General features: G+C 42.9%; 1 protein-coding gene across 4 annotated transcripts in view; it reads left to right on the top strand.

The window, feature by feature from the left end:
• The window catches only part of MCAM (melanoma cell adhesion molecule), a 98,306-nt gene that overhangs the window by 22,719 nt on the left and 48,298 nt on the right, over window positions 1–27,289 (top strand). For 3 of the 4 annotated variants that reach the window (XM_033917853.1, XM_033917852.1, XM_033917855.1), the window contains exon 1: window positions 16,039–16,193. The exons of the other annotated variant lie outside the window; for it this stretch is intronic. In XM_033917853.1, coding sequence (XP_033773744.1) covers window positions 16,139–16,193 — 55 coding nt within the window. In that variant the 5' untranslated portion in view covers window positions 16,039–16,138. Of the gene's footprint in view, window positions 1–16,038; window positions 16,194–27,289 lie in introns of those variants that run through there. 4 annotated transcript variants of the gene reach the window in all.

Genomic DNA, 27,289 nt, shown 5'->3' with positions numbered 1-27,289 from the left:
CTCATTCCACCAATGCCTAAGCTCTGTCCTCATCTGCGCAAGCCTCAAACACTTTAAAATCATAAGCAGCAACATTCTAGAGCTCAGATTGTGATGTCATAATGTCTCATTCCACCAATGCCTAAGCTCTGTCCTCATCTGCACAAGCCTCAGACACTTTAATATCATAAGTGCTTGAGGCTTGTGCAGTTAAGGCAGAACTTACAGGAATGGAGCAGGGACAGGGTCAGCAACAAAACTTGCAGGGACGGGATGAGGAAATTGAGTTCCTAAGGGACAAGGACAAATTTGCCCCCGTGTCAGGCCTGGGCTGTGGGCTTCCTCTTTCTCACTTCTGCTGGCAAGGAATGCAACATGTTAGACTCTAGGGCCTGGAGGCTCAAGGCATGGCCACAGACTTTGCAGTAGCCTTTTCCTATAGGGTTTCCTTTATGGACAGCAAGCAAGCTTCTAGTGAGAACTGAGGTGAGGAAGGCACCATAGGAGAAAGAGGGAAGGTGGGGGCGGGACTGGATTTAAGGTTTTGGCATCCATAGACAGGACTACAGAGTGTAGGCAGGCGGGTGCCACTCTTTTGAAAGGCTACCAATGGACGACCCCTGGCCTAAAGCAAATGGGAAGAGGCTCTTGTTTGGTATTTGGTGCCCTAGGCGGTCAGCTATGTTTAAATCCGAGCCTGACTGAAGAATGTCTGCTTCTGGAGAGGCCGGAAGGCAGGGGAGCTGCTTTTCTTTGAGCCTCAGAGTCAGAGCTGTATCGCTGGAGCACTATCCTAAGCCCTGCTTTAGAAGAGGCAGAGAAAACACTTCAACAGTAGTTAGCTTTTCTCTGGGGAGCAGAGCCTCTGGGTTTAGGATCCGTGGGAAAAGCTCTTAAACACTGGGAAAAAAAACAAAAAACCTGAGTCCAGTGAGCCTGTGCTCCCAGATGCAAAGCGGGGACTGTGTTCTTTCCTGTCTCTCATGCAACAAGGTTCAGGCTTTTAATGCCCTGTAATGTTACAGTGAGAAATACTATTAGGGTGTGAACCCTTCCAAGCATTCCTGTACAGAAAGTGCAACCAGCTGTTGAGACTTAGAGTGCTGCAGTGCACTGGAGCACTGTCAACGAAAGTGACTTAAAATAGAAAAGAGAGAACCCAAGTCCCCTTATCAGAGAGACTAGTCCTACTTTTCTGAAAGAGGAATAATCTGGGGGGGTTTCAGCTGCAAAACAAGCCCAGACAATCCTGTTGTATCTTATTTCGAAAGGATAAGCCTGAGTTCTTTGCTCTCATCTCAGAATTAGAGAATGACACGGTGACAAAATTCATCACCGTTCCTATCCCCGCGAATAACCGCGGGAAATAATTCCATGTCATTTTCTAGTGTCTATTTCAACCTCAGTCCTTCTACACCAGCATTCTTCAAAGCAAAGCTTGCGGGTCAGTGGTTGTGGCCATTCATACTCTGATTCTTATGTGAGCCAAGGATAATGAAGCCATTGTGACATCACTGATGTGATTGGCTCTTAGGCACTGGTGGAATGAGGCATTATGACATCACAATATCTGGATACCAGAGACTGTCATTCTGTAGTGTCTGTTTCAACCTCAGTCCTTCTACCCCAGCATTCTTCAAAGCAAAGCTTGCGGGTCAGTGGTTGTGGCCATTCATACTCTGATTCTTCCCTCTCTCCTTAAAGAATGACATGAAGATGGTTTCCCGCGGGGATGGGAACGGTGATGAATTTTGTCACCGTGTCATTCTCTACTCAGAATGACAGAGGCAGGGTACCTGCTTGCAGAGAGATAGGCCTGTGGTCTTGTGGTATCAGATTACTCTCTGAGCTTGGCTCTGCTACCGTAAGGATGCAAAACCTTTGAAACATTTCAGCCAGACAGATTACATTATCACAAAATAAAAGCTGCACAAGATGAAATAAATATATTTATATTGTATATGCCTTTCGTGGCATTCAGTCTTCCCCTGCTAGCTTAACTGGCAATGTGGGGAGTGTGTGGCGCAGTGGTTAGAGCTACAGCTGCACCTCGTGACCCTCGGAAAGTCACTTCATCCCCATTTGCCCCAAATACATTAGATAGAGTGTGAGTCCGCCAGGACAGATAGGGAAAAATGCATGAGAACCTGAATGCACACCACTTAGGTTATAAGTGGTATGTAAATACTAAGAATATGCTGTTGCTGCAACAGGTGGCTTGCCTGACGTTAGGGTTGGTGATGGAAGTGATGCTCCTGCAATTAATCATACTGGGGTGAAGCCGCCTATGCTCCTAATTTCCCAGAAGCCTCTGCTAGAGAGAACAGAACAGACCTGAATTTCTGAGAACTACAAGAAAACCTGAGACTTGCAACACTCTTCACAAGTAGATCCTTGGAAACAAAACTTTATTTATTCTAGAATTTTCTCTGTTGCCCTTTGAACACTAGAGTGGTTTACAATATAAGGCCAAGTCAAATAGAGGAAAACGACAGATTAAAAGGGAGGCTCAGTCATATGCCAGTCCCCTGTCACTGGCATAGTTGACCAAACCCTAAAGCCATGGAAAAATAATAAGCCTTTAGGCCAGCTTTAAATCTAGACTGAGAAATAGATGTAAACTGGTGCCTGATGGACTCTTAACAGGTATTTCTGTAAGAAGGATGTATTCTGTATAGGTGGGATGCATAATGCTATGTCATAGCCATGAACCAAAATTTTTGACAACCGTGGGCAGGACCACATACTGAAGTATAAACACAGCTGCAAGGTCTCTGGTCTAGCAAAATAGACCAACCTTCACCTAGTTTAGGGAAAACCATGTTTATAACAAAATATAATTACCACAAGCATTCCTATCACCAGGCTATGTGGCATTCCAGGCAGCACAGAGGGATCCCCTCTCCGAAGATTTGTCTCGCTGCAAGAAGGGGGTCCGTTAATTACATAATCACTCGTACACACGAGTTTCGTTTTCCTCTTTATTCTATCATCGAATCATGCTCCCTGCCTCTCGTGCCCTTTGATGATGGGGCTGTGTGCTTTCTGCGTGGTAGAACATAAGAACATAAGAACATAAGCAGTGCCTCCGCCGGGTCAGACCATAGGTCCATCCTGCCCGGCAGTCCGCTCCCGCGGCGGCCCAAACAGGTCACGACCTGTCTGAATCACCAGAAGGGGCTCCCTTGCCACCTTGGTTTCTCATTGAAGTCCTATCTTCCCATCGAAGTCCTAACCCTCTGGTAGACTACAGCTCTAGCTCCAATGGGTGATATAATTTCCATTTCTCCCCCATCTCCTCCACCCAGGCTTGTGTTCTAGGTAAGTCACCCATTTCACACAGCCCTTCTGATAGCCCTGAATACAAGTAAACCCTAGGCAGTAATGTACACCCCAGTAGGAGTATAGGCATCATCTGTATTTTGGAAAGTCAATCATAAATAGTGAATATGCCTTCAAAATAGATTCCCCAGAAAAAGTCAATTTTCTAGACACCACAGTCTCTATCAACAATGGTTACATACAAACCTCTATATACAAGAAGCCCATAAACACATGCAGCTACCTCCACTATTCCAGCTTTCACCCTTCACATTTAAAAAAAAATCCATTATACACAGCCAAGCCGCACGATCACAGCAACTGCTCCGACCCAACAGACAGAGATAAACACCTAAAGACCCTGACTGAATCCTTCAAACAAAAAGGATACAACCCTAAAATAGTCCCCAAGAATATTGCTTCAGTCCTTAAAACACCCAGAGAAATCTTACTGCACTACAAGGACAAGAAAACCACAGGCAGGACCGTGACATACAATCCAGAGCTGTAAAAGCTAAAAAAAAAAATGATAAGTGATCTACAACCACTATTTTAGGAAGATGGATTACTAAAAGAAATACAGTACTCCCCCGATATTCAGAACCCCTGCAAATCTTGAAAAACCGCGAATACGGTTTTTCATGGGGGAGACTGGAGAGGACAGCTGGAGAGGCAGGAGAGAGCAGCCGCAGCACCGGCGAGTGAAGGAAATCACTCCCTGTATGCTCCGACCGCCTTTTCCGGCACTAAAGTCAGGCCTTACCAGCTGCGTGTCTACAGATGGTCTGCGCATGCGTCGGGATCGCACACCAGCGATCCATGCCGGCAGATGGGGGCATTCCTCCGATCGCCCCATCTGCATATTTGAGTTTCGAGAATCCATCGGACCTGCCCAGATCGGGCACGGCGTTTCTTTCAATTAACATAGGCACCGGTAGGGTGTCTACCAGTGCCTACTTTTAGGCACTGTTTATAGAATTTCCCCTTAACTGCATAAGTGTTAGCCAGCCATGTATACCTGCATATTTAGTGCCAGTGCCCAGACATGGCCTGGCATTGAATATCTGGAGATAAAGCCGATGGCAGTGGCCAAAAAATGCTGATAGCCACTGGCTGAATAGCCACTCCTCAGTCGATATTTAGGGAGATCAGGCATTGCAATAATCCAACCCTGAAGTCACATAGGCATGGATTAAAACCTGTGCATCGGTGTCTCTCAAACTGTGTGCCAAGGCACAGTGGTGTGCCATGAGAGATTCCAGAATTTTACTTAATTTTAAAAAATTCCCTTCATAAGTATACTCTAGAAAAGGCAACGTGTGCAAGAGTCTGTCAATGTTATGAGCCTCTGTGTGCATAAGGATACAACCACCTAGACAAGCATCATTCTTCAACGTGATTGGTCCTTGAAAACTAACAAGTCATTTTAGCTTTATTTATATTTTTTTATGGAGCAGTTACCCTAATTGGAGCAACAAAGGCTTTGTTACCATTTGCGAACTTGAATTTTCAGCTCTGACAGATATTAAATCGAAAAATAAAAGAGAATGGCTGCGGGTGGTCGATGTCGACTATCGAGAGCATTTGATTAGCAAATCTATTCTATCTATTTTAGTTTCGCCGTTGTTACACTTACCCATACATAGCTTAAAGAACTTTAAATTAATAACTCTCTGGCTCAGAAATATGAATGTTCAATTTTTGGGTTCAACTATACGTATATTTCCTGATTTTTCAAAGGCGACACAGAAGAGAAGAAGTGACTTCTTGATTTATAGACCGAGAGTCATATCTCTAGGTGCAACCTTTATTTTGAAGTTTCCGTCAAAATGTTGTGTTACTTATGGTGGGAAAAATTTTCTTTTTTTTGAGCCCAAACAACTGTTAGAATTTATTGTGGCTAAAGAAGGTAGTGAAATCATAATTGATTCTGTTGCCGTTCCAAAAGAGTAGCGCGAACTGGCAGCTTCCTGCGCCCTTTGTGAATGCTCCTAAGATGATAGATTGTTATTTCATTCTTTTTATTTCTATTCTTTGACTCCATATTATTTGTGGACTAAATAATAATGATTTTTTCTTTTGTGGGCCTCCACGTTAGATTATTTTATTCTTGGAAATTACAAATCTCTGTTCGAGTATGTTTATTATGCTTGTATGATCAATTAAAATGATAAATAAAAAATAAAAAAATTAATAACTCTCAAATTTAATTTTTTGTTGTTTTTGTGGTGAAAGGCAGAAAGATTGCACTACACAGACAGCAACAGAGAAAGGACCCGACCTTACAGCTAAGAGCTAAGTTTTTCAATTTATAACATTTTATTGAAGGAATCAATGGAGGAACCAATTGTATCGTTTACTTTTGTTTGAGATTGGGGAAGCTAGGCGTTCGTCTAGAACAATTCATCTTTTTATGGAAATTTGGGATCCGTATATTCAAAATCTTTCATCTAGAGCAGTGGTTCCCAAACCTGTCCTGGGGGACCCCCAGCCAGTCAGGTTTTCAAGATATCCCTAATGAATATGCATGAGAGAGATCTGCATACCTGCCACTTCCATTATATGCAAATCTCTCTCATGCATATTCATTAGGGATATCTTGAAAACCTGACTGGCTGGGGGTCCCCCAGGACAGGTTTGGGAACCACTGATCTAGAGCAAGAAGTTTAATGCTCACTGATTTATGTTGAAATTAAGGTTGTTTAAATTACACTCCAGTTCTTTATTTGTCTTAATTTTTTTGGCAACTTTCATCTGGGGAGGGGGAGTTGATTATGGGTTAAGAGGGTGGAATTGGGGGAATGAATAGGGGGATTATGGTTTATTATATCAAATGTTTGAAGGAATTGTAGAATTTTATATAATATTTGGATTAGAATTTTAACATTTATAAATGATGTATTATTTGTAATTATTATCTTTCTGTATAATTTAGATGTGTATTTTTATTTTATTCCTTTAATAAAAGAATTGAATGTAAATTGTATGAGGGAGGAAGGGAAGGGGGTAGGGGATAGGATTAAGGGGGAAAGTAGAAAGGAATGGATTAGGTCATTTGGAAATATATTTTGGAGGAATGATTGAAATATGTATGGAACTATTTTATTGTGAATCTAATTGTATTGAGCTAAGTTTTTTTTGTTTAAACTTTGGCTTGCTTTTTACAGCTTAACGCAGTTTGAAAACCTGCCTCCTTGGTTTTATGACCTACCTCTTGATTCCCCTTCACTGTAGGGTTCCCCCATGTAGAACTAAGTTTTAATTATTCATGCCCAGTTTTTGAGCTCAGGGTTTTTTTTCTCCCTTTGCAGGGAGTTTTTCTCTTGAGCTTTTTTCCAAAGCTGGACCCGTGATAGTCTTATATCCTTGTTCAAAGTCTTTGTAGTTCGGGAGGCTATCCTTTGGATTTTGAGGTCCATTTGCTAAACTAAACTAAACTAAATCTTGGGTTTATATACCGCATCATCTCCACAGGTGGAGCTCGACACGGTTTACATGGTTAGGGAAGGAACGGAACTCCAGTGGATTTATAGAAGAGGTAAGAGAGAGGTAGGCGTGATAGTACTAGGGGGAACGGGTTACTTTTTGGAGAAGAGCCAAGTCTTCAGAGTCTTACGGAATGGTAGAAGGGGGCTCGATGCTAACATTGATTGGAGCTTGTTTGAGCGCTCCCTACAGAGAGGTTGACATGCTTTATTTTGACTTGTATTTATTTAATTTTGGGTGTCTTAGCTCTAATTTTTTGTTTTATTGACATTCAATTATAATGTGCCACAAAAACATTAGCTCCATTTAGTGTACAGTGAAAAACATTTGCTCTGTTTAGTGTGCCGAAGCTAAAAAAAAGTTTGAGAGACTCTGCTCTATATCTTCAGCCTAATAAAGGATGCAGTCTTTTTTTTTAAAGTCTTAATTTGGCAAAATAACTTTTGACCACCAGTGATATATGATCTCTGAATGATAAATTATCTTCTACTCTAACTTCCAAGTTTCTCAACTATTTTTTTCTTGCAAAAAAAAATAAAAATCACATGGTCAGAAGAGGCTATATGATTATAATGTAAAATCCATAAAGAAATTGCATTTGCTGAAATTTAACTTAACATTCCAGCTTATTAAACCACAAATGAATCATATATAGACTTATATAGAGTGGAAGACTGGTTAGAATAGCTCCCTCAGCACTGTGAGATTGTGAGTTTAATTCCCATGGCAGCTCCTTGTGACTCTAGGCAAGTCACTTAACACTTTATTGTCCTAGGTCCAAAATAAGTACCTGTCTAGCCCCCCCCCCCCTTTACTAAACTGCGCTAGTGGTTTTTAGCGCAGGGAGCCACGCTGAATGCTGCGCGCTGCTCCCGACGCTCATAGGAACTATCATACTCCATTCAACCCATGCTAAAACTCCTTGGCATACTGATTGACAGAGGTTGTACCATGCAACCACAAATCAACAAAATAATTAAAATATCATACACAACTATGAGAAACCTAAGGCGAGTTCGAAAATTCTTCAACGGAAAACAATTCAAACTACTGCAGACTACTGCAACATACTATATCTCCCCTGCCCAGCAACCATGATAAAACTACAAACAATACAAAACACAGCCTTAAGACTCATCTACTCGCTGAAAAAATATGACCACATCACAGAGGCATGCCACGACTCTCACTGGCTCCCCATACAAGCAAGAGTACACTTCAAATTCCACTGCCTATTATTTAAAGCCATAAATGGAGACAGCCCAACCTACTGGAACAACCGACTAACTCAATCCACCTCAACCAGACACAGGCGAACCCACACACCATTCATACATTCGCCAACCAAAAATGTCAAACGAAGAAAACTATACAACAACCTACTGGCCACCAGAGCAGCAAAACTGGACAAACAGTTCACCGATCTACTATTTTCGAACACAGATTACAAAACCTTCAAAAAAGAAACAAAAACCCTACTCTTCAAAAAGCACATAAAACCTATATAACAAAAATGGGTCCTCCCAAGCATCACCTACGTTACTATCTACTTCTTAGTAATTCAAAAATGTTCAAACCACTCCTTATGTATCTCCTAAGATCGTGACAATTCTCATGGAATCCACTATATGTATTTTGTAATATCATGACAATCGTATGTAATCCACCTTGAACCGCAAGGTAATGGTGGAATAGAAATCATTAATGTAATGTAAAAGGGGGAGTCAAATATGTAAACTGCTTTGATTGTAACCACAAAGAAAAAGTGGTATATCGAGTCCCATCCCCTTTACCTATCCAACAACTCCAGTTTGGTTGTTCCTACTCTACGTCTACAGCTGTACATCAGCAAACCGGTGGTAAGATAGACCATATTTTACAATCAGATCCACCAATAGCCCCAAATAAAAATTAAATAACAAATACAATACCTGATCCATGTGGTAGACATCGGAAATCAGAAATTGAACCCTCCTAAGTGCACGTGTTGGGATTGCTCTAATTAAAAAAGAAACAAGCCATTTAAAGACTAAATCCCAAAGCCCTAGCTCCCCCAATTGGTTCACCAAGGCTCAACTTTACATTATTCTATAATAAAACCCAAACCATGTCTATATTGTTTTCTTTCTGAAGTCTGATTGGCATGAATTAATGTTTGTCTGTCCAGCACATGGTCACTACATCTTTACTACATAACTGAAGTTGCTGGTATCGACTAAGGACCTGATTCATTAAAGTTTTTTCTAACAAACAGAAAATGGGAGAATGCCCCCCCCCCCCCCGGAATACTGCGTCCAGCACTGGTCGCCGTACATGAAGAAGGACATGGTATTACTTGAAAGGGTCCAGAGAAGAGCGACTAAAATGGTTAAGGGCTGCAGAAGTTGCCATACAGTGAGAGATTAGAGAAACTGGGCCTCTTCTCCTTTGAAAAGAGGAGACTGAGAGGGGACATGATCGAAATATTCAAGATAATGAAGGGAATAGACTTAGTAGATAAAGACAGGTTGTTCATCCTCTCCAAGGTAGAGAGAACGAGAGGGCACTCTCTAAAGTTAAAAGGGAATAGATTCTGTACAAACGTAAGGAAGTTCTTCTTCACCCAGAGAGTAGTAGAAAACTAGAACACTCTTCCAGAGGCTGTTATAGGAGAAAACACCCTCCAGGGATTCAAGACAAAGTTAGACAAATTCCTGCTGAACCAGAACATATGCAGGTAAGGCTAGACTCAGTTAGGGCACTGGTCTTTGACCTAAGGGCCGCCACAGGAGCAGACTGCTGGGCACGATGGACCACTGGTCTGACCCAGCAGTGGCAGTTCTTATGTTCTTATGTATATCAAATTCCATCCCCTTTCCTTTTTTTCCTTCATTGCAGGTTGCTGGATTGGAGAGTCCATTTCTGCATACAGTTCAAACTCTTCTTATTGATTTACAAGTGCATTCACTCTGCAGCTCCTCAGTATCTCTCCTCTCGTATCTCTCCTTCTACTCCCCCTGGGGAACTCTGTTCATCGGGCAAGTCTCTCTTATCTGTACCCGTCTCTTCTACTGTCATTTCTAGACTACGTTCCTTCTCTCTTGCTGCACCGTAGGCCTGGCACAGACTACCTGAGTCAGTACGTCAAGCTCCGTCCCGAGCAGTGTTCAAATCCAGGCTAAAAGCCCACTGTTTCGAGATTACTTTTAACTCCTAAAACCCACTTACTCGTAAAGCACCCATGCCTGAAAACTCCCTGACCCCCTACTTATTCTGCTGTCTGTTTTATTAGATTGTAGGCTCTACTGAGAAGGGACTGTCTCTTGCATGTTTTAATGTACAGTGATGTGACCGTCTAGCAGCTCTATAGAAAGGAGGTGGAGGTTTCTGGCTGAGAGTGCATTTTGTGCTGCTTGTTCTGGGTGCTGCAGTGTCTAGGTTTAGTCTTGAGATGAGGGATGGAAGAAGGAGAAGAAGACAGAAAGAGGGAGCACCAAGAGGGGAAATGAAAGAAGAGGAGGAAGAGTAAATGGAGAGGAAGATTGACAGAAAGAGGCAGGACAAAGAAGATAAGGCAGGATGAGGGAGGGCATAGGGAGAGAAGGGCTGAGAAAAAGGATGGCAGGAAGAAGATTGCAAATTGAAAGTCAAACCGAGAATTAAAAATATATTAAATTATCTGATCTATTTTCAGTCTGAATTTGACATTTATATACTAATCTACTGTAAATTATATTAGCTGTGTACCCAGACTTCATGTGTATGGCCATGTGCATCTAATCAGACCCTGCCTAAAGCTCCATGCAAAGAGGCGCTGCTTGTTGACAGTGAAAAGGTCCCTGACTGAAATAATTCCGGTGTGAAAGAGGTGGGGGGGGGGGGTCTTGGACCCCAGAACCTTCCTCCTGATGCTGAATCTGTTTTTCTGAGAACATCCTTTTCAGTCCCAGCTGTAATTTGTAACTGACATTTCCTGCAGCATTTTGTTCCATATGGGAATCGTTGTCCACTCAAGGCTCTTTCCCTTCTCTCCGTTCTATAATCTTGTCCTTCTCCCCTCCTCTCTCATTCTCATCCAATCCTTCCTCTCTTTCACCGCACCATCATAATTGGGGTTTGTTTTTTTTCTTTCTCAAAGGCAAGACGTTTTCCTGGCATGACAATTTGTAAATGTGCTGTCAAAGTAATTATTAAAACAGTAAAATAATAATAATAATCAGAGGAAGGGAGAGAAATAACCAAGACAATTGCCGGGTACTTATGATCTTTGGTATTGTCCGTAATCAGATTACATCATGACCTGGTGGCAGGATGTGACATATTTTGCTGTTCTAGCTACTGTTGCTCTTCTCTCCCCCAGGATTAGATGGGCTTCCTGCTTATTCTTTTATGGAATTAATTTATTTAAAACTTTTTTCTTCATAACACTGTAGTTCACACTATCCCCTGGATTCTGTATAAGTCACCCAAATGTTGGCAAAGATCCCAGATCCACGCATAAACTAATTAGTCAGTTAGGGCACTAACAATTATTGATGTTAACAAGTGCTTAATTAGCTGTAATTAGGAGTTATGCACAGATCTTCCCTTAAGTCCTATTATACAACATGTGCACCTCAATTTCATAATGTGCACCTCCAAAGAAGGCGTGGCCATGGGAGGGGCATGGGTGGCAAAATTCAGGTGCAATATTATAATAGAATACCTGGATTTGTGCACTTAATTGATATCAGGTGGGTGTCAGCATTTATATCAGTCTTTGGCAGGCGTGAGTACATGCGCCCAAAAGTTAAGTGCAAAATGCACACTTAGCTAGTACTCTATAAATGACACTTCGCAAGGAGCACCCTTTATAGAATACTAGCTTTGCATGGATCATCCTACATGCCCAGTGAATGAGCAAATTGGATCGGCCATTTGACCTTTATCTACCATCATGTTTCTATAACCATAAAGCTCTATGACATCACAATGCAGGTGTAAAGAGCCCTAGCCAATAGGGAGAGGAAGAGATAATGGTTGCTGCAGATGGGCAGACTGGATGGGCCATTTGGCCTTTATCTACCATCATGTTTCTATAACCATAAAGCTCTGTGACCTCACAATGCAGGTGTTAAGAACCTTAGCCTATAGAGAGAGGAGGAGATCATGGCTGGGCAGACTGGATGGGCCATATGGCCTTTATCCGCCATCATATTTCTATGTTTCTAACTTTGGGTGCCATTTATTGAATCTAGCGTACGCATGTCTCTGTGGTTATGAATATGTGTGTGAATATTTCTTCCTTGTGCTGTCTGGGAAGATGTAGATGTGAATCAGTTGGAGTTACTTTGAGCCCTCCCCCTCCCTTCCTTCATTCCTTCTGCCTTGCTCTCGGAGCCAGATTTAAGATTACAGTTCCCATGGGCAGAGGACTAGTGGGGAGAGAAGTCTCCAAGAGACTCGAGTAAGGGGTCCTAAGCTCTAATTTTCGGACACCTTCAGAATTTGGCACCCTAGGCATGTGCCTATGTCATCTGTGCCTACATCTAGCCATGAATGCTCTGGAAAAGCAGAACGCGTCTCACATATGCTGCCTACATTTTCTCCTGGCTATCTCCACCGTCTCTCAGCCTACACACTCGCAGACCGGTGCTGCTCAACCTGGACACACCAAGCCAGTCAGGTTTTGAGGATAACCACAGCAAATATGCATGAGATAAACTTGATATTCAAATCTATCTTGTGCATATTCCATGCGGTATCCTGAAAACCCAACTGGCTGGGTGTGCCTCAAGGACTGGATAGAGAAGCACTATATTTGACCATGTGATATAGGGACTGCCTTCACTCACCTCTCACCTTCCAGGAGCATATTCAATTCTTTAAAAAATTTATTTCCTGCCTATTCCTATGCAAAATACAAGCATAAAAATGGATACAGACAAGCAGGCACATGCAATAATTTCATACAAACAAGCAACACATATGCTAGTTTCTTCAAAGAGACAAATACCTGACATCGCCATCTATATATATATCAGTGGCAGTATCCTCATGAATCTTGAATAAACAATCATGTAAATGCTTCCATAAATACCTACGTAATATGAATGCGCATGAGTTGAGTCTCTTTCATTTAAAAGGAAACTCGGCAATGAGAGGGAATAGGATGACGTTAAGAGGTGATAGGCTCGGGAGTAATCTGTGGAAATACTTTTTTACGGAAAGGGTGGCAGAGGCGTGGAACAGTCTCCCGGAAGAGGTGGTGGAAACAGAGATTGTGTCTGAATTCAAGAGGGTCTGGGAAAGGCACATGGAATCTCTCAGAGAGAGAAAGAGATAATGGTTATTGCGGATGGGCAGATAGGATGGGCCATTTGGCCTTTATCTGCCGTCATGTTTCTCTGTTTCTATAAATACCTAGCTAGAAACCCAATTTTGAGCAGGCTTGAGCCCCAAGTACATGGTTATCCCTCCCCCCCCCACAGGTGATCCCAACCCCTCACATCAGCCCTGAGCCTTCCTTCTGACACACTTCCAGGTCCCACAAACAAGAATTTGTATCAGAGGGAAGGCTCAGGCCTAGAATGAGTAGATGGTATGAGTCGCTGCTGGCCCAGAACTGAAGGATTTAAAGTAATAGGGGGAGGGTTGAGGGAAGAAATTAAGAGATGCCAGATTGCCAGGAGTCTTCAGCTGATGGGACTTGGGGATCCATGCCAGCCACAAATGAGCTATGCCGCTCCTGGGTGAGCCTGTGCCCACCCTTAGCAATGCCAATGTCACCTCCTGCATGTCATTCTCTCACTCCTACTATCTGTGCATTGTCTAAACTCATCTCTTTATGCTATTACATATGCACACTCAGTGGCGTAGTAAAGGGGGGGCGAGAAGGGTGGTCAACCCCGGGCACCATGTTGAGGGGGGTGACGGCACCCCCTCCTCGTCCCATTCTTCCCCTCCACACATGTGCCCCCTTCCCTTCACCCATAATAACAGTTTATATACCGCAATACCGTTAAGTTCTTTGCGGTTTACAATAGATTAAGCGAGGTACAAACTGATTAAATTTAAAAGGGGGGGAAGAGGAGAGTTAATAGGACCGGAAATGCGTTGTTGAGGAGAAAGAGATTAATAGGACAGAGGAATCACTATGGAGGAGAAAGAAGATGAGTGGGTCAGTTGTCTAGATACTTTAGGAACAGTTGAGTTTTTAGACGTTTTCTGAATTCCTCATAAGTAGTGGGCGAAAGCAGTTTTTTTGACAGCTATGCATGATTTACAGCTTGTTTGGATTTCTGAATTGATTGAATTTGCGCTCTATCCCTGTTTATAACAGGGACGATTAATGATGTTCATTAGACCAGTGATTCCCAACCCTGTCCTGGAGGAACACCAGGCCAATCGGGTTTTCAGGCTAGCCCTAATGAATATGCATGAGAGAGATTTGCATATGATGGAAGTGATAGGCATGCAAATTTGCTTCATGCATATTCATTAGGGCTAGCCTGAAAACCCAATTGGCCTGGTGTTCTTCCAGGACAGGGTTGGGAACCACTGCATTAGACATGTCTATGTTATATGTGATAATCGTAGGGAAACAAGATTTTATGTATGTGATATGGAAGCTGCATAATTGTATGCGGTATAGAAATTTTTAAATAAATAAATACAACCAAAGCAGGTTACATATAACATACAGGTATTATCTCTGTCCCTAGTGGGCTTACAATCTAAGGATTCTTTTTACTAAACGGTGCTAGAGGTTTCTAGCACAGGCCGGCAGTGGCATCGCTACGCCGTGTGCCCCCTCCCCCACTCTTCCACACTGCTCGGGCACCGCCCCAACTCTTCCCCGCCACTTGAGTGCCCCCACCCCCATGTACCTGTTGAAATGGAAGGGATGCCAGAAGAGAGCCGACGCTGGTGTGAGCAGCAAGTAGCAAATGCTGCTCGAGCCAGTGAAAATATACCCCCCCTCCCCTTTTACAAAACCGTAGCGCGGTTTTTAGCGCTGTCTGCGGCAGTAACAGCTCCGATGCTCAGAGCATTCCTATGAGCATCAGAGCTGTTACCGCTGCAGCCGGCGCTAAAAACCACGCTACTGTTTTATAAAAGGGGGGGAATTTAAAGAGGTATGCGGGGGCAGAGAAGAGGAGATGGCGCTCAGGGAGGTCCAGCCTCCCTTTACTGTGCCACTGCTCCTTTGTTCATAGAATTCCTATGAGCATCAGAAAATTTATATCGCCAGCCTGGGCTAAAAAAACCCCACAAAAACCCTCTAGCACCGTTTAGTAAAACCCAGCGTACATTTTATACCCAAGGTAACGTAGGGTTAAGCGACTTGCTCAGGGTCACAAGGAACCACAGAGGGAACTGAATCTGGTTTGTTTATGCTTCAATCCTAACCTGACTATAGTATATTCATCATTAATGTGCATTTGATTCATTAGTATTCCTTAAAGCAATTTAATGCAGTTAAAATTAATGTGCACTGTCAAATTATTAACGTATGCTAAGCCAATTAGTGTTCTTTAAAATTCCAGTTCTTTATTTGTATTATTCTTTGTCAATTTCCATTTGGTTTGGGGGGCTTTAGTTTTTGTGTTATTTTATTTCTTTAATTAAAGATTTACATATAATTAAAAGGGGTAGAGATGGGAGGAGGAGGGAATTGAGGAATTGAAAAAGGGGGTTTGAACTAGAGAATGTATTAAGGTTTATTGTAGATAATATGGAAATATATTTTGGAGGAATAATAGAACTATGTTTGACAAATATTTTTTACGAATATAATTGTTTTGAGTTTAATTTGTATTATATTTTTGTATACTTGTATATTCCTTCAATAAAATGTTATAAATTAAAGAATGGGGGGGAAGGGAAGGGGGGAAGGGAATAGGGGAATGAAATAGGTCATATGGAAATATATTTTGGAGGAATGACAGAAGTATGTATGGAAAAATTAATTGTTAATCTAATTATAATGAATATCTTTTTGTATTAAAAAATCAATAAATGATGGTGTACACTATTAATCCCTCCATTAAAATAGATGTGTGTGGGGGGAGGAAACAAATAAAGTCCCCCAAATGGAGAAAATTTCAGGACAAACTCTAATTTTCTCGCCTGTGCGCTGCCTGCCTCAGCCCCACAGGCACAGTGCCTGTTTCCCTCTCTCTCAGCCCTTTTGCTGTGTGCAGCGTTCGCCTCTGTCGCTTCCTCGTTCAGCTGTTTGCTGTGTGCACTGCCTAACCCGGCTTCCACTCAGCCTTCGGGGTGTGTGTGCACTGCCTGTTCCCCCCCCCCCCATCCCTCTGCCCCCCTCTTCGTGACGTCGGTGCAGGAGCTCTATGAATCTGCTGGCTTGCCTCTCAGTTTCAGGCGGATCATGGCTCTGTGCAGCCGTGTCCTCTGTCTCCTGCTCCTCAGCAGCTTCAGGCACGGTGAGTCTCAGTGGGGAGGGGGGCGGGCTGGGGGGCTGCGGCGTGCCAGGGCTGTGAGGGGGGGTTAATGCTGCGCCCTGGGGCTCATTCAGCCCTTTGAGATTTGTTTTGCATGTAGGGAATATTTTTTGCAGCCAAGACCCCCATGTCGAGAGAAAACGAACCATTTCTCTCTTGCATCCTCATATCGATCCAAAGAGGTGTACATATGTGGATCCTTCTTACTGACTCACAAAATTGTGGATTGCCTGCTCCGCTGCCACAAGCATGGTCCCGCTGGGAAAGAGACAGGCGGCCACCGTTTGAGTGAGTGGGCTACCTGACCATTTCTGGTGCTCAGGGAGACGGGCAGTGTTGTTTTGTTGAGTAGCGAGAAGGTGTAGGCAGGAATGAGGCTATATCCGTTTATTTCCGAGGGTTTGGGGCAAAAAGAATAATATTGCACTGGAGTGGAGAGTCTTGGTGCTAAGTCTGGTCTTAGGAACAGAGCCTAAAAGGTTATAGGGGGTGGGAGGGGAGCAGAGCTTTGAAGGCTGTGATACAGGGAGAAGGGGAAAGACTGCTTTAGTGTGTAGTAGACGGGCAAGAGGGTACAGAGAACAGTGTAGGGGGTGTGAGGGAATGATTGCCAGTGACAGCTGCTATTAAGACCGGGAATTAGGTAACTTGGGGGAGGGTAGTTTAACAATCTCCCTAATTCATCTTCTGGTGCAGCTTATAACGCTGGTTTTGGTGTCATTCTTCATCAGAATTTTATGGCAAAATCAGAGCATAACTATATTAATGTTTTCTAAAATTCTGTAGTTGCAACCATTTGGTTTGAAGTTCCTTTCCTTTGCCCCCCCCCCCCTCCCCATGTGTTTCTGACATTTTTGGGACAGTTGGTTGCTGTAGTTGGGTGTGGAAGCAGGGAGGGCCATGGCCTCCTCGTAAAGACCCCCATTGTTCAAGAAAAGGAGGTGGGGGCCGATGTATTTCCTTCTGCCGAGCAAAAAAATGTTCCTTTTCCTGATGACAAATGACCACATTGAGCCAGCGTGACAGAAGCTGAATTGTTACTCTCTGCTCTGCTCAGTTACCAACAGAGAGTTAGAGGGGGGAGTCACCTCATTCAGTGCAACCCACAGAGGATGACTAAATCCTGGTGGAGATGAGCGAAGCTAGCGCAGTGGTTCTCAACCCTGTCCTAGGGGACCCCCCCAGCCAGTCGGGTTTTCAAGATATCCCTAATGAATATGCATGAGAGAGATTTGCATATAATGGAGGAGACAGGCATGCAGATATGTCTTATGCATATTCATTAGGGATATTTTGAAAACCCGACTGGCTGGGGGTCCCCTAGGACAGGGTTGAGAACCACTGAGCTAGTGGGTGTAACAAGTACTCAACCCCTGTAATGCTTGTTCTCTTTCACCTTCAGCTATTTGGAACCCGTCTGTTATCTTTCCTCCTCCATTATGCCTTCCATCCGCTGGACTTCACCACGTCTCCTCCATCATCGTACTATTTTTTTGCACACTCATCGCCATGCAAATTTTTTTGGGCTTTTTAATGAGATTAGAACTACTGTATGTTACAACTTTGGGCATGTAATGTGGTCAAACCGAGATGGAATCGGCTTCTTTTGATTGACCTGAGGAAGTTGGTGACCCTAGGGAACAGGACAGTAAGGCTAAAATCTGTCTCCTAGGATTTTTATTGTTTTCTTTGCCCGCCAGGATATTCTCGCAGGTCCCCCTGTCCCCTATTCAGGAGGGGGAGTCTCGTAGGTTCTGTGTACCCATTAAGAGTCTCGGAAGAACAATTGCATATGACCTGTGCAAAGACAGCTGGGATTTGCCACCTGATCGAGGTCAGCTTGGAGAAATGCTAACTCCACCCCACTTGTAAAGCACCCCTTTCTGTTTGTCATTCCATCTATAGTTCCCCACCCTATCTGCCTTGGCATTCCCTCTGTAGTTCCTTACCTGAGTAGTGTGTATAGATTCATCCTTTTTGTCCATCACAATTAGCTTGTAAGCTCTCTCGAGCAGGGACGGTCTCTTGTGTGTTAATGTACAGTACGGCGTGCGTCTGGTAGCGCTATAGAAATGATTAGTAGTAGAAGAAGCTGATTCAAGCCTGTTGTCCCACTGCATCTTGTTAACATGCAATTCTACTGCCTTAGTGAAGTTCATAAATGCAAGAAGGTAAAGCCAGAACTGGATCAGCTTCTGAGTCTTATATACCACATGCAAGCTTGAAATCTATCAAAGCGGTATAAGTACATAGGGTGCTAGTCGCCCAAAGTCGGCAGCGGGAAAATGGCCATTCTCGAAAAGTACATCTAAAAAAATTTTTTTTAACGAAAATCATCTCTCTGTACGTCCAGACGTTTGATTGTCTAGACCGCCACTACATCTATCTTTATATCACATTCTCGATCAAAAATTCATCCAAGTCCCAAATGCCCAGAACAAGAACTTTTGGACTTGAGAGGGGCCAGCATTGTGATGGACTTGCCACCCAGACATGGCAACAGAGCAGAGGGGCACCTGTTAGGGCACTACAGTGAACTTCACAAAAAGGGTGCCAGATAAACATCTCACCAGAACTCTCTTATAGGTTATGGTGAGCCCCCCAAAACCCTACTGTACTGCCATATAGGTGCCATCTGCAGCCATAAGAGCTATTGGGGTTGTTGACAGGTATAGTGGGTTTTGGGGTTTTTTGGGTGGCTTATGGGCCTGGGTCCTCCTCTCTATGGTTCACTAGCCCACCCTCCAGACTACTTAAGCCACCTCTGTGCAGCTCTACTAGGTTTTCCTATAGTAGGTGCTGATGTTCCGGAGGCAGATATGTACATTTTTATTCTGAACTTTGTGGGGGTGCAACAGAGTCAGTGAGCACGGGGGGAGTGTGTGTGGATCTTTACTTTGTCCTTGCAGCGGTTATCTGGTCACTTTGGATACCTTTTTGGCACTTATACCTGCTTTTACATCATCTAACTCACAACGTATAAATTTTGCCTAGGAAGTCTCGTCAAACATTCGATTATCCCTGCTGGACAACTAAGTCTAGGTCGGCCCACATCCCGCCCTAAGCACTCCTCCAGAAATGCTCCTTTCAACTCTGGGCATACAGCGGGATTCAGAGGCTTAAAAAGTCCCTGGATAAGTCCAAAAAGCCGTTTTGATTATTGGCACTTGGGCGTCCTGCCTTTTATGACGACCAAGTACTGACTTGGGCGGGTTCTTAGACGTGTTTAAGTTTTGATTATGAGCCCCTTAGTTTTTCTGTCCCTGGAGGGCTCTCACAGTCCAAGATTATACCTGAGGTGGTGGAGGGTTAAGTGACTTGCCCAGGATCACAGGTGGCGACCATAGAGACGGTATCAGAGACTCCCCTTCATGCTCTGGAATACTGTCTCTTGCTTGAGACAGCATCAGAGGTCAGACAGGTATGTTGAAGCCTCCAGATACTTTTGTGGTCTGAAAAGCTGTGGTATGGATAATGATCTGATTAGCTTGGAGAGAGGCACAGGAGCAAATCTTTCCCATTTCTGCTCAGGAAAGTAGAATCAGAGCTCAGAATATCCTTAAGGTCTGGGAACAAAAGTTGCACCCCTAAAAATCTAGAGCATTTCTCGGGTATTGAGAACAAAGAGCAAAACCTGTACTAAACTATTGACCAGAACGTTAGTGCTGTCTTTTATCTGGCTGATGAAGTTGGGTGTTGCATCCTAGATGCTCTTGTCTTCCCCTTGCTAATCTCCTTTTACCACATTAGGCTGAAAGAAGGTCTGAGTTTTGGATACAGTTTCATTCTTGATACCTGTTTTGTCAAAAATAAGTCCAGCCCCCTAGGGTCTACTTGGTCTTTCTACTGCATGAACATGCTCAGTTCTCACCTCCTGAACCTCAGAAGATATCTTTGGGCTTCTCTCTTGTTTCTGGGAGATGTTCCAGTCTCACCTGCTGTTGCAGGGGGCATGCTTGTGTCTGACTTGACTCTGGGAAATACCAGATCTTATCTCCTGTTTCTTGGGCATGGCCTGGCTCTCGTACACGCTTAGTCTCACTGCAAGAACATACTCAGATCTTACTTGCTGTGGAATATTCCTGGGTCTCTCCCAGCATGCTTTAGTTTCATCCATTTTTGGTACATATCTGGACTCTGCCACTGCTGGACACGTCTTGATCTTGTCACTCTCTGAGACCTTCTAAGATATCAGCTACCCTCAGGACCTCTAAGGTGAGTCTTAGGTGAGATTTTCTGCTTCCAGCTGTTATACTTCAATGTATAAGTCCTTGTCCCATCCCTCCCACTTGCTTTGGTTCTTCCTGATCCTGGTTGCTCATTCTATGCTCCAGGAAAGAGCTCTGTCTTTGATCAATATGTATTAAAGTTTCAAAGCCCTGGAACTCTGCCAGTGCCTCAATTATCTTTCAGAGGAAAGAGAGAGTAACATGAAGATTCTAGCCTTCCCAATCACTCCTCCATCCCCCTCCCGCAGAGACTACTTCACCCCGGATACCACTGTGATGGGGTCTGATCCTCCCCCCAGCCGGAGCAGATTCCACACCTTGATGTGCTGCTTCCTTCCGATTCCCTCCCAGGAACGGTGGTCCCTCAGTATCACTTTTCAAGGCAGTATTCTCTCTCTCTCTCTCTGTGGATGCCACTTTCCTGAACACTGTACCCCCAGATAGCACTACCCTGGCCACTTCCCCCAATTATTATTGCCCTGAATGCCACTAATCCTTGTTATATCTTCTGCTATGGCTGCCATTCAGTGGTGTTCTGTTGTCCCTGGGGATTTTCCAGCTGGGGAAGCTGTTCCCCTTGTGGATACCACACCCTAGATACTTCTCCTCCCGAGATACCACTGTCTCTCCATAATTTTTCTGATTTGTACAAATCACTTTGCAGAGTTCAAGTGCTTGCTCTCTTTTCAGAGTAGGTAGGTATATATCCCTTGAGCTGCCTCTTTGGAGACGAGAGGGTGCATGGAGTTGCCGTCTGGATATATTTCTGAAGCTGTTACTTTGGGAGAGGAAGGATCTTTCCATAGAGTGGTCTCTAGGCAGAAAGCTGTCTTTCTGGACAGAGAGAGAGAGTGTGTGTATCTTAAAAGAAGTCTGTCTGAGTAGGCTAAGTATATCCTTGGAGCAGAGAATTGGCTTGTAGTTTTCTCTCTTGCATGTCTCTGTCTTCGAGTAGTGGATCTATGAGAGTATTTTTAACTTGTTGGTTTTTTTATTGTGAGTGGCTTACCTTTGTGCATCTCTCTCCGTCTCTGGAAAGTGTACCTGCTGGGTCTGTGTGTTTCTCTCCGGTTAGTACAACAATGAATTTCTTTGTTTCTGGGGATGTACATATGGGCAGTTTTGAAAAAAAAAAAAAAAAATCCCAGGAATCGGGTCAGCTGAGTTCTTAAAATTTGTATTAATTACTTGAGGAGCACCAAGAATGTGCACATATGGCCTGAGTGTTGACAATTATGCACACATATGCACTTAAATATCAGTATTCCAGCTACAAGCTATTCAATGACAAAGTGGTAGCATATCGTTTGCTGGTGAGCATTCGCATGGGTACTTTCATTCTTTATAGAATAGGCTCCAAGTAGTTGTGTGGTAGACGCCTACATGTAGGTGCCTGTTTACTGAATTTCTCTCTGGTGCCTAAGCAAAAACCCCCAAACAAAACATAAATAAAAACCCTAAACACAATAATATATATATATTTCAATTTAGATTTTACACACACACACACACACACACATGGTTTGTACATGATATGAGATTTGCATTGGTGAAAGAGAGCGATGTGAAACATGTGAGGGTTGGGACTTCTATGTTTTCAATAGCAGAAGTGAAATTCTGGAACTCACTGACATAGAAACATAGATAGCAGATAAAGGCCAAATGGCCCATCTAGTCAGCCCATCTGCAGCATCCACTATGTCCTCCTCTCCCTATTGGCTAAGGCTCTTAACATTTGCATCTCCTCTTCCTATAGGCTAAGGCTCTTTATACCTGCATTGTGATGTCATAGAGCTTTATGGTTATAGAAACATAGAAACATGATGGCAGATAAAGGCCAAATGGCCCATCTAGTCAGCCCATCTGCAGCATCCACTATGTCCTCCTCTCCCTATTGGCTAAGGCTCTTAACATTTGCATCTCCTCTTCCTATAGGCTAAGGCTCTTTATACCTGCATTGTGATGTCATAGAGCTTTATGGTTATAGAAACATAGAAACATGATGGCAGATAAAGGCCAAATGGCCCATCTAGTCAGCCCATCTACAGTAACCATTATCTTTCTCTCTCTGAGAGATCCCACGTGCCTATCCCAGGCCCTTTTTAATTCAGACACAGTCTCTGTCTCCACCACCTCTTCCGGGAGACTGTTCCATGCATCTACCACCCTTTCTGTAGAAAAGTATTTCCTCAGATTACTCCGGAGCCTATCACCTCTTAACTTCATCCTACGCCCTCTCATTGCAGAGTTTCCTTTCAAATTAAATCTCCCAAAGGATTCAGAGCAGTTTACAAAACAAATTGACTTAAGTAATGGCCAAAAATCTAATCGAGTCCTTTGAATTTCCCTCTTTGTCCCAACGGGCTCACAACCTAACTATAGTACCTATGAAAAAAAAATAATTACTTACATTTACCTCTTGTTGCAGAGTTTTCTTTCAAATGAAAGAGACTCGACTCATACGCATTTATTAATGTACGGATGTTCCAATTTCTGTATCTTTGTTGCATAAGTGGTGGTGGTGTTTAATTCCAAATCGAACATATGATAGAATTTTACAAAATTGGAGTGATGAGTTAGGGATCCAAATATCGCTTCCTGATTTTGGTCAAGCTATTCATTGGTTACCTAAAATTATTGCGGGCTATATTTGGAGGGAATGTACTTATAGAATGTTACATAGGGCATATTTCTCACAAGTACAAGCTTTCATGCAGGTTTAGTAAGTTGTCTTAATTGTATTAAATGTGATAAAGCTCTTAATACACTATCTCATGCTTTATGGCAATGTTCTCTTATTAAGTCATTCTGGTCTGCCATCCTATTATATTTGGGTTCATTATGGGATAGTTCATTAGTGGAATCCCTAAGGGGGGTGTTATTTGGTAAAGCTGCTGCTTATGGGGTATATGGACAAGGGAGATGCATTTTATTTCAAAAGGCATGTATGATTGGTCACAAATGTATTTTGCAATATTGGTTACATAAAGAACCTCCTAGTTTTTGTCATTGGAGGAACCAACTCCATCGTTTACTTTTATTTGAGGTTTGGGAGGTTCGTAGATTTCCTAGACAAACTCGTCTCTTTATGAAAATCTGGGACTCCTATATTCGAAATCTTTCCTCTAGAGCACGAAGTATAATTCTTAATGATTTACATTGAAGCTTTGGAAACATTCATTGAATCCAAATACCTGGCAATTTGTGTCACCTTCCATTCGGGGGGGAGGGGGGGGAGAGGTAGGATGGAGGGGGGGAAGAGGTAGGATGGAATAGATCAAATGGAAATATTTTGGGGAGGGATGATAGTAATATGTATGGAAATATCTGAATTGTGAAATATTGGTAATGGAATTTCTTTGTCTATTATTGTCTATTTGCTTAATTCCTTCAATACAATGTTATAAATTGGAAATAAAAAGAAGGGGGGAAGGGAAGGGGTGGGATGGAATAGGTCATATGGAAATATATTTTGGAGGAATGATAGAAATATGTATGTAAATATCACAATTGTGAATCTACTTGTAATGAATATCTCTTTGTATTATATTTGTATATTTGAATATCTCTTTGTATTATTATTGTATATTCAATAATATGTAATATTCAATAAATTGTTATAAATTCAATATTCAATAAAATGTTATAAATTATATTACCTAGGTATTTAACCGTCTCTATCATATATCCCCTCTCCCGCATTTCCTCCAAAGTATACAGGTCAACTACGATTATGTAAGCCCAGGGATATATTTTTTAAAACTCTTAAAGACACAGGGGTCCTTTTATCATGCCGCGCTAGCGGGGTTAGCGCATCAGACATTTCATCACGCGCTAACCCCTGCGGCCGGCTAAAAAACTAACGTCTGCTCAATGCAGGTGCTAGTGGCTAGCGCGGCAGGCGGTTTAACGCGCATTAAACCCCTACCGCAGCTTGATAAAAGGACCCCAAAGTTATTTGTTAATGCATCCATATGAGCGAAATGAGTACTATTAGTAATGGAGGATGTAGGACAGCTTTTGTAGAGTATACGTTGTATTATTATTATTTATATTTTGTGCGTTGTTTTGTAAACTGCCTAGATTTTAGGCGGTATATCCATTTTTTTAAAATAAATAAATAAATAACAGTGAAAAAATCTAAAGTTGAAAAGTGCTCACTAACAGTGTGACATAATGGCATGTTTCTTCTTTCCTCCGTTCATACACTTGGGCATGGCCATTTGGTTGGAACAGCCATGATAAAGTGTATCTCTTTAAAGTAGTGTGAGTTGGTAGGGAAAGCGGGTATGGGGTGTGAATAGTGACTGATGGTATATGTGAGGTCTTATCAGTTGGTTGCTATGTCATACGCAGTTTTATACTGAGTAAGTTAAGCCATTTATCTGTGAGGGTGTCTGGGTTGGATTTTGGGGCCGCAGGGTGGTACGTGTAAGTATTGGAGGCTGTTAGTCTGTGGGCATATGTGCTGGGAGGAGGATGGGTTTAGGGCAGGGCTGCTCGATTCCGGTCCTCGAAATCCACAGGCTGGTGAGGTTTTCAAGATATCCACAATGAACATGCACGAGAGAGATTTGCCTGCACTGCCTTCTTGATATGCAAATCTCTCTCGTGCATATTCATTGGCTGTGATAGGCCAGAGCACATTACAGGGGTTCAAGGAAGGTTTAGATAGGTTTCTAAAGGATAAGGGGATTGAGAGGTACAGATAGAAGTAAAGGTAGGTTATAGAAATGGTCAGAAACCACTTCACAGATCATAGACCTGATGGGCCGCCGCGGGAGCGGACCGCTGGGCGCGATGGATCTCTGGTCTGACCCAGTCGAGGCAACTTCTTATGTTCTTATATCCTGAATACCTGGCCTGCCTGTGGATCTTGAGGACTGGAATTGAGCAGCCTTGGTTTAGGGGACATGAGTATGGGTGTGCATTGGGGGGGAGATGTTAGGATGTTAATATACGTGCATATAAGTGGGTATACAAATATGGTAGACGTGGGGGGGGGGAGAGGTGTAGGCATGTTTCCTCTATCTTGTGCACTCTCACTCCCTCCATTCTAATGTCACCTATTCTCCTGTACTCTCCACTCTTCCTTGCTACTGTCTTGCACTCTTCCCTCACTTTCACTTTCTTTTACTCCCATGACTATCTATATTTGCTTTTCTACTTTTTCCATGCCTTCCTGAAAGCTGTTAACTGTTTAGTGGCTATGCAGCTTGGAAGGTGGGGGGGAGCTTTGTATGTGCACCCCTATACTCCCTGCCCCTTTATTCTTTTGCATTGTTCTTTATCTTTGGCCCCTTTCCTCCTTCCCCCGCCACCCAACCTTGTACTCTGTTTAATTTCCCTGCCACCGCTTTCACGCTCTCCCTATCTTGCCTGCCCCCTAGGAAGCTCCTAATTTCCCTCCTCCCTCTCTACTTTCCTCTGCTCTCAGCCTGAAAACAGTAGGAAGTGGCATAAGCACTGGCAAGTTAGATGTAAGGCATTGATAAAAAAAAGGCTAAAAGAAAATTCTAGTGCAATATGTCTAGTGGTTCTGAACGCTAGGGATTACATATCTGAACTTGTAAGTTGCTTGCAGAATGCTGTCAACTTCACCTCCTGCCCCCTCAGTTTTTTCTGCAAACAATTAACTTAGAAATGTTTGAGCTCTGTGGTTTTATTTTTTTTAATTTTTTGTATTTTGCTAGGTGTTTGATCGAAGATTCGGTGTCTAGAGGTTTCCACTTGTTGCATCTATTACCCTTTATGTAAAAAAGTATTTCCTTAGATTGCTCCTGAGCCTATCATCTCTTAACTTCATTCTATGCCCTCTCATTCCTGAGCTTCCTTTCAAATGTAAGAGACTCGCCTCATGCACATTTATGCTACAAAGATATTTAAAAGTCTCTATCATATCTCCCCTCTCCCACCTTTCCTCCAAAGTAAACATCTTTAAGTCTGTCCTCCAAAGTAAAGATCTTTAAGTCTGTCCCTATATGCCTTCTGACGAAGACCACCGACCATTTTAGTAGCCTTCATCTGGATCGACTTCATCCTGTTTATGTCTTTTTGAAGGTGCAGTCTCCAGAATTGTACACAATATTCTAAATGAGGTCTTGCCAGAGTCTTATACACGGGAATCAATACCTCCTTTTTCCTACTGTCCATACCTCTTCCTATGCACCCTAGTATCCTTCTAACTTTCGCCATCATCTTTGTTGTATGGCTACCTTAAAATCATCACATACTATCACATCCAAGTCCCACTCCTCTTTTGTGCACAAAGTTCTTCATCCCCTAAACTGTACCGTTTCCTTGGGTTTTTACGACCCAAATGCATGATCTTGCATTTCTTAGCATTAAACCTTAGCTGCTAAATTCTAGACCATGTTTCAAGCTTTGCTAGGTCCTTCCTCGTGATGTTTTGGGCATGGCCGATCTCTGTGGTACTGTTTCTTGTCCGAGTCTAACAGAAAATGCACCAGGTGAAAAGGTGAACCAATGGGTGTTCTCCGCCTGAGATGACTGACCCTCTTATTTTTGTATCAGAGTGAATTAGATGGGGAGGGGGATAAACACTGTAGGTTGGAGTTGAATGTTCTTGGTTAAATTGAGTACATGACAGTCTTAGCCTGGTTTCGCCTGGATATGCGATAGAAGGATTCACTGAATTTACTAAGTCCTAAGATAGGGGAGAGAGGCAGAGTTCAATGGGACTGGGTGACAAGAAAGACATAAAATTGTCATGTAGGATGTGAAAGAGTGCCCTATAGTTGACCTGGTCCCAACTGCTGGGCTGTGAGTACTTGGCAGAATTTTACCAGTTAATAAGTAGGAATGTCATTGCCCTCATCTCCTTAGGTA

This window comes from Geotrypetes seraphini, chromosome 13, assembly GCF_902459505.1.
Source record: "Geotrypetes seraphini chromosome 13, aGeoSer1.1, whole genome shotgun sequence".
NCBI classification, from domain to species: Eukaryota; Metazoa; Chordata; class Amphibia; order Gymnophiona; family Dermophiidae; genus Geotrypetes; species Geotrypetes seraphini.
This window is presented reverse-complemented; position numbering and strand designations above follow the sequence as displayed.